Below are 13806 nucleotides of genomic sequence, written 5' to 3'. Positions count from 1 at the left end.
TGAGTTCAGGCCCCAGAGCTGGCAAAATAAAAAATAAAAGTAGGGTCCATCATTTTGACAGTTGAAAACAATAACATGCCTTCCTTTTTCGTGTGTCTGAACCTTTGTAATGCTGGGGTCTGGCTCTGCTCATTCAAATGTGTCACAAGAAACTCTAGAATTACTGAGGTAGTTCAAGGCTTTTGAAAAAGGGAAGCTAGGCACTGGTGGCTCACGCCTGTAATCCTAGCTACTCAGGAGGCTGAGAGCTGAGGACTATAGTTTGAAGCCAGCCCAGGCAGAAAATTCCATGAGACTCTTCTCTCCCATTAACCACCAGAAAACCAGAAGGAGCTGTAGCTCAAAGTGGTAGAGCACTAGCCTTAAATAGAGAAAGCTCAGGGACAGTGTCCAGGCCCTGAGTTCAAGCCCCATGACTGGGACAATAAATAATAAAGGAAAAGAGAATTATGATTTTTTCATTGGAATCATCCCCCTCCCCAAGCATCATGTTTTCCCTCCCTCCCCCCAAAATAAATTTTAATTCAGGCCCTTACCCTTTTAATGATGGTTGACCTGACATGCCGGAGGTCTGAGCCTTTACAGGAAAGTGGCATTCTTTTGGATCTTTTGACTGAAGAGAAACAAGAGATGAGAAGCCATCGGCTGTGCCCAAGGCTGGGTGCTGTATAACTGGGACTTGTCATTCAACAGAGGGGCCCCATGCCACATGTACTGCTGGTTCGATAGATCCCAACTGTGTCCCTAATGTGCTAAGGTCTCCTTCCCTATCAATCAGAAGCAGTGAGGGAGAGCAGACTTGCCTTTAGGCCCTTGATTGCTCAGCTGCAAAACCTATTCAATGGCACCTACCTCTCAGGTGGAGCATTATGAAGACTTCGCAAGGATTGCCGGCACCCAGATCAGATGTCACATAGTAGGTGGGTCCCTGCATCATCCTCCCTTCTTCTTTTCTTGACTTCATCAGGAAGCAATAGCACTGCTATGGGAGCTGGGGCTCAGAGTCTGGGCTCTGTCCCTTAGCCTTTTTGCTTAAGGCTAGTGCTCTACCACTTGAGCCATTGCTTCATGTCTATCTTTTTTTGGTGTTTTTTTGTTTGTTTGTTTGTTTTGCCAGTCCTGGGCCTTGGACTCAGGGCCTGAGCACTGTCCCTGGCTTCTTTTTGCTCAAGGCTAGCACTCTACCACTTGAGCCACAGCGCCACTTCTGGCCATTTTCTATATATGTGGTGCTGGGGAATCAAACCCAGGGCTTCATGTATTCGAGACAAGCACTCTTGCCACTAGGCCATATTCCCAGCCCTGTCTATCTTTTTTGATAGTTAATTGGAAGTAAGAGTCTCAAGGACTTGCCTGCCCAGGCTTGGCTTTGAATCCTGATCCTCAGCTCTCAGCCTCCTGAGTGGCTAGGATTATTGGCATGAGCTACTAAATACCTGGCTTTAAGAAGTCAGATTTAAGGCTCCTTCAGAGGAAGGACAAAAATATCCTCATCTACAACTCTGGCATTCTTCTCTGTTGCATTTCAAAAACTAAACAATCAGGGTGACAGGTATAGCTCATTGGTGGAGCCCTTGCTTCATGTGTGCAGGGCCTGGAATTCAACCCCCAGCCTCAGAGAATCACAAACCAGAGCCAAGGCCTAAAAACCTCAATACTGAGAAATTGGACTCCAGACAAACACCAGTAAGGCTTTGAGAAAGGATTTTTGCCTCTGTCTGCTGGGCTGCTGCGACTTTTCTCTTTTAAAACATTCTTCTCCGACTCATATTTCTCAATCGCCTTCAAAAACCAGAAGAAAAAAAAAAAGTGGCATTAGGGGTTAGTATAAATCCTAGGGAAAGGAAGGGCAGGGGTTAAAGAGGCCCAGGCCTTTTTACTTGTTAGTGTCCAAATGGCCCGGAGCCCCTGTATTGAAGAAAACAAACAAACAAGAGCCAAGTCAGCTTCCTCTGCTCTCCTAGGTGATAGGACCTGTGGCCACTGTTGTTGCAGTGTCACTGACAGCTTCTTTCCCTCCCCCACAACCCTCCTCAGTGTCACCAACATATCTTCCAAACCAGCACCCTCCTGTGCCCACCCCCTACACCTCTAAGGGGTTAGAACAGAATTCCATTCACAGCCCCAAGGGTATGAGGCATAGTTTAATCTCTCTGTAGAAACAGGTAGCAATAGCTACCTTCCAGGGTCCCTAGAACAATCATACAATGTTTATGTGTTTAAAAACACTAGCACCACAGGGCTGGGAATATGGGTTAGTGGCAAGAGTGCTTCCCTCGTATACATGAAGCCCTGGGTTCGATTCCTCAGCATCACATATATTGAAAAGGCCAGAAGTGGAGCTGTGGCTCAAGTTAGCAGAGTGGTAGCCTTGAGCAAAAAGAAGCCAGGGACAGTGCTCAGGCCCTGAGTTCAAGCCCCAGGACTGGCACAAAAAAAAAAAAACACGAAAAAAACAACAACCCACTAGCACCAGCTGAGTACTAGTGGTGGCTCACCCCTATAATCCTAGCTACTCAGAAGGCTGAGATCTGAGAATCTTGGTTCCAAGGCAGCTCAGGCAGGAAAGTCTGTGAGACTTACCTCCAATGAACCACCAGAAAACGAGAAGTGGCTCTGTAGCTCAAACGGTAAAGCCTTGAGCAAAAAGAGATCAAGGGCAGAGTTGAGGCCTGAAGTTCAAGCCCCACCGCCAACAAAAAAACAAAACAGCAAAATGCCTATAGCCAGGCACTAGCACAGCCAGGCACAGTGGCTTATACCTGCAGTCCTAGCTATTCAAAAGAGACCAGGCTGGAAGCCAAACTGAAAGATTCTGATCTCCAATTAACCAGCAAAATGCCAGAAGTAGAGATGTGGCTCAAGTGGGAATGCCAGCCTTGAGCGAAAAAAAAGCCAAGCAAGACAAGACTTAAGATCCTGAGTTCAAGCTCTAGTAACGGCATGAGCACGCACACACACACACACACACACACACACACACACACACCTACCACAGGTATGGATTGGCATACTGTCAAGAATCCTCTCTTACACAGAAAACAAAGGGGCATGATCTCCTTGATATATGACTGTTAAGGTGGGGGGAGGGGGAGACAGTAGAGACCAGGTCTGTGAAACCAAAAACTGCTTGTCAAATGGTATTTCCCACAGGTTTGGGTCAGCTACATTATGTAACTAAAACCAAACAATTACCCAACATATAAAGGTCAAAAATAGACCTCTCAGTGGATCACAATAACTCAAAAGCTATGTATGCACATTCATATAAGACAAGGATAAGCAAACCCTATTGTCGACAGTACATTTAAAGCCCTAGGAAAATTTTCTTTGGCGTAGGCCACGTGGCTACTGTATATGTTTTTGGTACACTGTGTATTGTATATATGTCTACCTGACCTAGGGAAGGGAAAGAAAAACAGGGCGTAAGATATCACAAGAAATGTACACACTGCCCTACTATGTAACTGTACCCCTTTTGCACAACACCTTGTCAAAAAAATTGTTTAATTAATAAATAAATTATTTTTTTAAAAAACCTTGGGGTTGGGGGAGGGGGGAGGGGGGAATGAGGGAGGAGGTAACAAACAGTAAAAGAAATGTATTCAATGCCTAACGTATGAAACTGTAACCTCTCTGTACATCAGTTTGAAAATAAATTAAAAAAAAAAAGAATCCTCTCTTGATTTGATTCCCCACCCCCCACCCCAATATAATTAAAAAGAAAAGAAGGAGAAATGAAGCCAGGGACTTTCCAGCTGTCCTGACTGAAACACCGAAGGCCAGCCGGCGCTGCGCTTGGATGAGAGAGCTACCTTTGTTCCCAGTGCTGGGTGACACCTCCGGGGCAGGGTGGAAGCTAGAAAACCACCTGGCAGCGAATGCTGGGTGAGAAGTGAACTGTGCGGCAGGACCTGGAGTATACAAAGGGCATGGCAGACTGTGGCCCAAAGAGGGGAGACAGAGCAGCCCAAGGATGGGTTGCTGGCCGCAGGCAGTCAGCGCCAGCCAGGCTGACCTGAGCCAGGAGCAGGAAGGACCAGGAAGGGGTCCTCCCATCCAGGCCACATGGGAACTCCTGGCAGCTCCTGGCAGCCCTATCCTGCTTGTGATGGACAGTCAAGCCCACCCAGGAAAGCTGAGGATGCTGGCCAGCCTCCTGCCACAGCCTGTCAGGGAGAGACCCTTCATTCTTCCTCGAGGCTTGACGTGCTCATTTTAAGCCTTTAGAACTGCCATAGACGAGGAACTGTTTCAAAATATCCAAACATTACAGAAGAAACACGATAGAACCGGGAGCAGGTTCCAGAGCTGACCTTGCAAATCCACCGGGACTTCTTTCCTCTCATTTATACACACAGAATGTTCCTACTGTGAGCCACAAGGCAGAAGAAAGGGGAAGAGGGGAGGAAAAGGAGGAGGAGGAAGACTGAGGATCGGGTCGCAGAGGACTCTCGGTGAAGGCCTTTTCCAGAACCACAGAATTGTACACCCACAAAGGGCGTGGGCCAGCCTCTAATCTGAGTCCCTGGCTCCGGCCCATGTCTAGACAACACAGTGACTGTGACCAGACAGCAGGTGGCAGGGAGACAGCGTCCACCTGCAGACCCTGTGTCTTGACCCCGCTTGTGGCTACTGTGGAGGAGGCTCTCACTGGCCTGAGGTCGGCTGGGGTCAGCGGCTGCAGGCCAGCGTTGGGCCCAGACTCCCAGACCTCTGCTATAGATGAAAGACCTGTGGGTTAGACCACGAATTTGTCCACAGCACAAAGGGTCCCCCAAAGAGTAGTAATAGTGGCTGTTCCCCCCCCCCCCCCATCATAGTCTTCCCTTAGCTGCCAGGTGTGCAGTGAGGCACGTGACCTGGCTGGCTGACTCTGACCCAGAGGCCCCACATCTTTGAGAATCAGGTTCTTGGCATAGCTCTTGGTCAGTGGCTATTACTTTGTTGTTCTCGTTTGCAAATATCCAAATCTGTCTTAGAGTTTTTTAGATCAATGCCTCATATTTCTTAATTACTGTGGGGAGAGAGAGAGAGAGAGAGAGAGAGAGAGAGAGAGAGAGACAGAACGAACATCAAATACACACTGGTAGTCATACCAAAGATAGTCAAAAAGATAATGCCCCTCCCTCTTGCCTTGAGCTGTCTCCCCAATGCTTCTGCTGAGCCTTCAGAATCCCTGCCCCCCACCAGCTGTGCACACATGTGTGTGCTTGAGAATTCTTGGAGAGCTTGTTATATACATACATATATATATATTTTTTTTTAATTTTATTTATTTATTTATTTTTGCCAGTCCTGGGCCTTGGACTCAGGGCCTGAGCACTGTCCCTGGCTTCTTTTTGCTCAAGGCTAGCACTCTACCACTTGAGCCACAGCGCCACTTCTGGCCTTTTCTATATATGTGGTACTGAGGAATAGAACCTTGGGTTTCATGTATAGGAGGTGAGCACTCTTGGCAGTAAGCCATATTCCCAGCCCCTTGTTTTATATATTTTTAAGTAAAAAGCAACTTTGAGATTTCTAGTTTGCAGCCCCACATGAAAGGAGATCAGCAGTCACTGTTCTGCTCTAACAAGTAGAAAGCGGAAGAAAACAAACAAAAATCAAGAACTTTTCTCAGATTTTGTCAGAGAGACAGACAGAAAGACAGACTCATGTGGAGAATCACAACTCACTAGAGCAGAAACCCAAGGACAAAAGTCTCCACTGGAACCAGTAAGAAAGTCCAGTGTAGCCATCTCTGAGAGTTAAGAGCTCCAGGGGTCAAGATGACTAACTCAGCTCGGCATGATGGCTCAGACCTGTAACCCTTGCTACTTGGGAGGCAGACATCAGAGCAATGGTACACACCTGCCAACCCCAGAAAGCCAGGGGAGCAAAGGAGGAGGACCACAGCCCAGGAGAGGCCAGAACTTGAAAATAACAATCACAGAAGATCTTTACCGGCCATTCAATGGACAAAGGCCTCATATCTAAAATATATGCAGAACTAAAAAAATTACCTTCCTCCAAAACAAAACCGCAAAGAACTAATAGTCCACTCATCAAGTGGGCTAAAGACCTACAAAGACACTTCTCTGATGAGGAAATGAGAATGGTCAAGAGACATATGAAAAAGTGCTCTACATCACTGGCCATAAAGGAAATGCAAATCAAAACAACATTGAGATTCCATCTCACCCCAGTAAGAATGTCATATATCAAGAAAACTTAACAATAACAGTTGTTGGAGGGGATGTGGCCAAAAGGGAGCCCTACTTCATTGTTGGTGGGAATGTAAACTGGTTCAGCCACTCTGGCAAGCAGTATGGAGAGTCCTCAGAAGGCTAAATGTAGAACTCCCCTATGACCCAGCAACCCCACTTTTGGGTATTTATCCAAAAAACCACAAACAAAATCACAGTAAAGCCACCAGCACAACAATGTTCATTGCAGTGCAATTTGTCATAGCGAGAATCTGGAACCAACCCAGATGCCCCTCCGTCAGACGAATGGATCAGGAAAATGTGGTACATATACACAATGGAATTTTATGCCTCTATCAGAAAGAATGACATTGCCCCATTTGTAAGGAAATGGAAGGACTTGGAAAAAATTATACTAAGTGAAGTGAGCCAGATCCAAAGAAACATGGACTCTATGGTCTCCCTTATTGGGAATAATTAGCACAGGTTTAGGCAAGTCACAGCAGAGGATCACAAGAGCCCAATAGCTATACCCTTATGATCACATAAGATGATGCTAAGTGAAATGAACTCCATTTTATGGAAATGATTGTTATATCACAGTTGTAACTACTTTCAACATCCCATGTGTATCTGTAGTTTCTACTATTGATGATGTTCGTGTATCACCTTCTTGTGATTGTATCTACACTATCTCTGTAATCTTATCTGAGTGTATGGGAAACAGTGTGTACTGGTATTAGAATTAGGAAATTCAAAGGGAATACCAAAATTGAGAGACAAAGGGTAAAATAAGAGAAACAACAACAAAAGTAATACTTGCAAAACTGTTTGGTGTAAGTGAACTGAACACCGCAGGGGGGGAAAGGGGGAGGGGGGAGGGGGATATGAGGGGCAAGGTAACAAACAGTACAAGAAATGTATCCAATGCCTAATGTATGAAACTGTAACCGCTCTGTACATCAGTTTTATAATAAAAACTTAAAAAAGAAAAAAGGGCTGAAGGTGTGGCTTAGCAGGGAGCATTTACCTACACAGTAAAAAGCCCATGAGTTCCATCCCCATGAACCACCAAAAAAGAAAAAGAAAAAGGGAAGAAACCTAGAACAGTCAATATCCCTAATGTAAATGATAAAACCCCAAGAAGATAAAAGCAGAAAACTTGGATGACCTTTGGGTGGTAAATGGTATTTTAGTTGGTCACCAGTGACTCACACCTACAATCCTAGCTACAAAGAGGCTGAAATCTGAGGATTGTGGTTTGAAGCAAGCAGAAAAGTCTGTGGGACTCTCATCTTCAATAAACTACTCAGAAAAAGCTCGAAGTGGCGCTGTGGCTCAAGTGATAGAGTGCTAGCCTTGAGCACAAAGAGGCCCAGGGACAGTGCCCCGTCCCTGAGTTCAAGCTCTAGGACTGGAAAAAATAATAATAATTTTTAGATGTCACACCAAAGGCATAAGCCATGACACAAAAAATTGATAAGCTGGATTGCATTTAAATTATTTTTTCTGTTCTGATAAAAACACCATCAAAACAATATGCATATCCAATAGAGGAAAAATACATCACCAATAAAGAACAGTTGTCCAAAAATACAAGGAAATCTTTAGACTCAACAATTAGAAAACAACTTAATTTTAAAATGCACCACTGACATCAACAGATACTTCATCAATTAAGACATATAGATGGCAAATAAGCATAGGATGAGAGGCTCCATTTTGTGTGCCATCTAGAGAAATGTGAATTTAAAAGACAATAATGCACACTGCATGCCTATTAAGAATGGCCTAGATTCAGAACTGACACCATCAAACACTGGTTAGAACGTGGAGCAACTGCAACTCCACACTGCCTGTGGGAAAGCCACACTTATAAGAGTTTAGTGGTTTCTAAGCACTCTCTTATCATACGATCCAACAAAACTGTGTGTTTTGATGTTTATCCAAAGAAACTAAAATCTTACACTGACACAAGGATGTGACAGCAGCTTTATTCTTAGTTGACAGAACCTGGGAGTAATCAAGATGTCCCTGAGTAGATGAGTGGATAGGTAAACTGTGCTGTATCTAATCAATGGAATACAGCTGAAGAGTAAAAAGAAGTAAGACAACCGGCACCAGTGGCTCACCCCTGTAATCCTAGCTACTCAGTAGGCTGAGATCTGAGGATTGCAGTTCAAAGCCAGCCGGGGCAGGGAAGTCCATGAGATAACTTATCTCCAATTAACCACCAGGAAACCACAAGTGGTGCTGTGTCTCAAAGTGGGAAAGTACTAACTTTGAGTGAAAAAGCTCAAGGACAGTGCTTAGGCCCTGAGTTCAAACCCCAGGAGTGACAAGAAAGAAAGAAAAGAAAGGGAGAAAGAGAGAAAGAAAGAAAGGCCATCAAGTTATGAAAGGCCCCAGAGAAACCTGAAAGGCATATTACTCAACGAAAGAGGCCAATCCAAAAAAATCTAGATACTGTGTAATTCCAATGCTATGATACCCTGGAAGAGTTAAAACAGAGACTGGAAGATCAGTGATGGTTGGAGAAACAGGACATGAGGAGGGATGAACAGGCAGAACCCAGAGAACAGTAATGTCACTCAGTATGACACCAAGACGGTGGATGTGTATCATTATGCACCTGCGTACTATGTACTATCCAAACTCATACAGTGTACAACACACCAAGAGTAATGCACTCTAGCACAACCTAGGGATGTGGGTGGCGAGGGTGTATCAACACAGATTGGTTGTAACACCCAAGCTATGGAAGGTTGGTTGGGGTGCTGGAATGCAGAGTGGTAGGTATACAGGAAAACAACTTTTTTCTTCCATTTTGCTGTGAACATAAAACCTAACACACACACACACACACACACACACACACACCTATTAATTTAAAATAACTCTGAAACCTAGATTGTTCAAACATGTTTTTAAATAAACCAAGGGTCTCCAGGTCAACACAACCTTTGAGGACCCCCCCAGGACCCCCCCAGGACCCTTCCTTCCTAGAGGCGTGGCCTCAGCCCCAGCAACTGCAACCCCTGCAACTCACCAGTCTCTTGGTCATCACATTGAGACTCAGGTCTATTTCACCAATCTTCTGGTTCACCTGCTGCAGAGAGCCAATAAGGCATGCTGGGAGGCAAGTTTGCTAAGGAATCTCTCCACTCATTATTTCCTCTGCACACTTTATCTTGCTTAAAGCATGAATGAAAGTCTATCATATTGTAGGCATCTTACCCACACCACTACTTCCCTAGCAACTCTTGGAATCGAGGGACATTTTGAAGGGTGATGGACAGGATCTCATTAAATAGGCCAGGCTGCCCTCAAACTTGTAATCCTTTCACCTCAACCTCCAAGTAGCTAGACTTAGAGACATGGGACACAACTCCCACATTGCTTCCAGTGTTCTTCACATACATACTTCCATTGTGCTCAATTACAATCTCAGTGAAAGCGTGTTTTACTCTCTGACTTCTCTTCCACTATCACTTTCCACTTGGTTAAAGGATCTTCATAATAATTATTTACAATAACATTATACTAACCCATTTTGAATATACATCCTCATATACTTATCTGTTCCTTGGCTATTGATAGTGAAGCTGTTTAAATTTGTGTGTGAATGTGTGCTGGTACTGGGGCTTGAACTCAGGGCCTGGGCATTGTCCCTTAGCTTTTTCATTCAAGACTGGCATTCTTTAGCTGGGCACCAGGGGCTCACACCTGTAATTCTAGCTACTCAGGAGGCTGAGATCTGAGGATCATGGTTCCAAGGCAACCCAGGCAGAAAAGTCCCAGGAAAGTCCATGAGACTCTTATCTCCTATTGACCACCAGAAAACCAGAAGTGGCACCGTTACTCAAGGGGTAGAGTGCTAGCCTTGAGCTGAAAGAGCTCAGGGACAGTGCCCAGGTCCAGAGTTCAAGCCCTGCAACCACCACCACCACCAACAACAACAACAAAAGACGGGCACTCTACCACTTGAGCCACACCTCTACACCTCTACGTCCAGTTTTTGTGGTGGTTAGTTAGAGATAAGGGTCTCATGGACTTTCCTGCCCAAGCTGGCTTTGAACTTTGATCCTCAACTCTCAGCCTTCAAGTAGCTAGGATTATAGGTGTGAACCACTGGTGTCCAGCTCTCTAGAACTTTTTGAAGCAATAAAGCATGCTGCGATGCACGTGGTCATACACAGAGCTGCTTCCTCAAGAGAGATTACCAGGTGAGGGATGATTAGGTCAAAGGTTACCCTGACCTTATTTACCTCTGTGGAAACCTGCTCAGTTCCATGGCATCTCTTGTTCCCCTCTCAACTTGTACATATTTTTTTTCTGTCTTAGCTCCAACTGTCTAAGATACAATATCTAGGACAGAGCCTTTGTAAAGGCTCATAGTCTTATCACTCCATGTCCAGCGTAGCTCACTCTTTTGCCCACCTCCATTACTCGCAAGTATTCCTACCGATCAGAAGATGCTTAAAAAGTGGAGACACCAAGGACCTGACAAATCACAGAAAGTGAAATGGAGGATTAGCGTGAAATAAGCAAGAGATGAGGAAGAGATGAGGGTGTATTAGGAAGAGGCCCAGGAAAGTGAAACCCTGAAGCAGACATAGGCACTTGGCTGAGTTTTGGAGAGGTACAGAAGGAGAGGGGAACACAGGGACTCAGTGTGCCTGACAGCAGCCTGGCTGGGAGGTACGACACAGGTTATTTATAACCAGAGAGTGGAGAGTGCTACTTGCAGGGTAAGATCCAGGTTTCTCTAGAGATGCGTTTCTGTGATGCTAGGATACAACTCCGAGGTTAAGATGAGGCTCCGTGAAGACAGGACCAGGGAAGGTAGATGCTGGTGGAGCCTGGATAATATCAGAGGGGAAACACTGAGCCCAGACATTAGGGCTGAGGGGGGAGGAGAGGTGAGGTCAACCAGAGGAAAACACTGACAAAGATGGAGTCAGGTGTGGTAGTACACACCTGTAATCCTAGCTACTCAGGAGGTGAAGACAGAAGGATCATGGTCCAAGACAAGCCCTGGCAAAAGCAAGAAAGACAGTTTCTCAAAAACAAGCCACACGGGCTGGGGATATGGCCTAGTGGCAAGAGTGCTTGCCTCCTATACATGAGGTCCTGAGTTCAATTCCCCAGTACCACATATACAGAAAATGGCCAGAGGGGCGCTGTGGCTCAAGTGGCAGAGTGCTAGCCTTGAGCTAAAAGAAGCCAGGGACAGTGCTCAGGCCCTCAGTCCAAGCGCCAGGACTGGCAAAAAAAAACAAAAAAAAAAACAAGCCACACATGGTGGTGTACACATATATTCAGGAGGCAGAGGTCAAAGGATGGAAGGTCTGTGACTGCTCCAGGGAAAAAGCCATGGAGATCTTATTACCTGAAAAGTAAACTAAAAGGCAAAAAGAGCTAAAATTTTAGCTCAAGTAGTAGAGCACTTGCCTGGCAAGTGCAAGGCACTGAGTTAATCCTCAAGTACCACAGGAACCCAGGAGGCCCCCAGTACCACAGCCCATAGTGGACTGGCCCAGGACTTCCTAGTTGCTACCTATTGTGTCTTGGGAAGGAGCCAGAAGAATGAGACAGTAAAAATAATAAACCTTTTTCTCCCTCTTCTTCTCCATTCTTTCAGTAAAAACATTCAGGCCTTCTTCCTTTGGGATCTGTCTAATTAACTTACTTAAAAACAACTCAACTGGGTTCCAGGGGCTCACAGCCTATAATTCTAGCTACTCAAGAGGCTGAACTCTAAGGATCATGATTTGAAGGCCATCCAAGCAGAAAAATCCATGCGACTCTTATCTCCAATTACACACACACACACACACACACACACACACACACACACACGGAAGTAGAGGTGTGGCACAAGGGGTAGAGTGCCAGTCTTAAGGAAAATGCTACAGGAGAGCACCCAGGCTCTGAGTTCAAGCCTCAGGGCAGGAAAAAAAAACAAAACAAAAACACCTCAATTCAAAGCAATCTTTCATAGTCTCATATTATTTTAGATGACTGAGTCTAAACACTGCGGAAGAAAAGCAACGTATACAGCACAGGCTAGTAAGAATGCCAATCATTGACACTTGCACCAATCACTGCTCTGAGGTCTGCCTTGTTAGTGCACGTGGCCAGGATACAGGGTGGATGGTCCTTTAAATCCTTCCTCAGAGCATCCTCCGTCGCCTGCCGTGCGCGGAGCGAGAGTGTCAGGTGCTCATCTATGGGTATCATTGGAAAGTTGGTCACGTTGATGACTTCCATATGCTTGGTCCACTCCATTGTCCAAATCTAACAAACTGGCAAACAAAGTTTCCACGTCTAAAAGCTACACTTTTCCCACTCCAATCTTGTTCTTCCTTCAATCAGACTCCTGGAAATCACAAAGAGCATTGTAAGAACCATCTTAGGAAACCCACCAGAGAAAGACAAACAATGCATTCACCGTGGGATAACTGTTTGCCTCTTTTGTCTTCCTGTCGGAGGCGGTGACATAGTCCTGCTTTTGTTGGCTTCCTTTTGTTTTTGGTAACTGGAATTTTGTATGTTAAGAGATTACATTTTAGCTAGGTGCTGGTGGCTCACACCTGTAATCCTAGCTATTCAGGAGGCTGAGATCTGAGGATTGCGGTTTGAAGCTATTAACCACCAGAAAACCCTAAGTGGAACTGTGACTCAAGGGGTAGAGTATCAGCCTTGAGAGTGCAAGGCCCTGAGTTGAAGCCCAGTACCAACCTACACACCCCAAACAAAAACAAAAACCACAAAGGTTAAATTTTCAGTTTTTTCTTTTTTGCTTGCCTGAGAGTGTCGATACTGCCAGGTTCAAGATTGCCTGTTTATCTGGCTCTTCGTTTGCTGGTCCCAGGTGTGAGGACAATTGCTATGTGAGGCAGGAGGTGCAGTCAAGGTGGGAGTGACTTGTGAGGATGACATCTCAGGCCAGGAAGTGTGCAGGAGAATTTTCCTTCTTGGTGAATAACAGCCACCTGGGCTCGTTTCCCTTTTCAGACATTCCCATGGCTGTCTATAGGACAGCGATGCTCGAATACACTGATGAATTCCATAATACACTAAGCCCATGCTGCTCTCGTGACATGAATATTGCTGAAATTTGTAAACAAGGCAAAACAAAAAAAGCCATGCTCACGGGCCAAGCAGGGCTGCTGAGGAGGCACGTGTCCCGCAGCTACTGAGATGAAGGAAGGCTTTTATTGGTGTTGTCCATTCTTTTTTGTTTGGTTTTTGCTGTACCAAGGTTTGAAGCCAGGGCTTTCTGTTTGCTAGGGAGCCATTTGACCACAGAACCTCCCCTCTAGTCCTTTCCTATGCTGGTGCTTTTTTTGTTGTTGTTGGTCATGGGGGCACTGGGTGTGGGCACTGTCCCTGAGATCTTCAGCTCAAGGCTAGGGCACTAACCACGTGAGCCACAGCACCACTTCCAGTTTTCTGGTGGTTAATTGGAGATAAGAGTCTCACAGACTTTCCTGCCCAGGCTGGCTTCAAACTATGATTCTCAGATCTCAGCCTCTTGGGTAGCTACAATTACAGGCGTGAGCCACCAGCACCCAGCTATGCTAGTGATTTTTCAGGCAAAGTTTTCGTTTCC

The 13806-nt window shown here is 45.5% G+C and overlaps 1 protein-coding gene across 3 annotated transcripts in view; it reads right to left on the bottom strand.

The window, feature by feature from the left end:
* The window catches only part of Fam227a (family with sequence similarity 227 member A), a 34799-nt gene extending 21611 nt beyond the window's left edge, over positions 1-13188 (bottom strand). For 2 of the 3 annotated variants that reach the window (XM_048355346.1, XM_048355354.1), the window contains exon 1: positions 537-1076. In XM_048355346.1, the coding sequence (XP_048211303.1) occupies positions 537-686 (150 nt within the window). In that variant the 5' untranslated portion in view covers positions 687-1076. Of the gene's footprint in view, positions 1-536; positions 1077-1712; positions 1783-9237; positions 9321-12337; positions 12571-12998 lie in introns of those variants that run through there. The other variant, XM_048355364.1, reaches the window with a different exon arrangement.
* Positions 13189-13806: the final 618 nt, after the last annotated feature.

Source organism: Perognathus longimembris, chromosome 1, assembly GCF_023159225.1.
Source record: "Perognathus longimembris pacificus isolate PPM17 chromosome 1, ASM2315922v1, whole genome shotgun sequence".
Lineage (NCBI taxonomy): Eukaryota > Metazoa > Chordata > Mammalia > Rodentia > Heteromyidae > Perognathus > Perognathus longimembris.
Note: the sequence above shows the minus strand (reverse complement) of the source record. Positions and strands in the feature narration are given on the sequence as shown.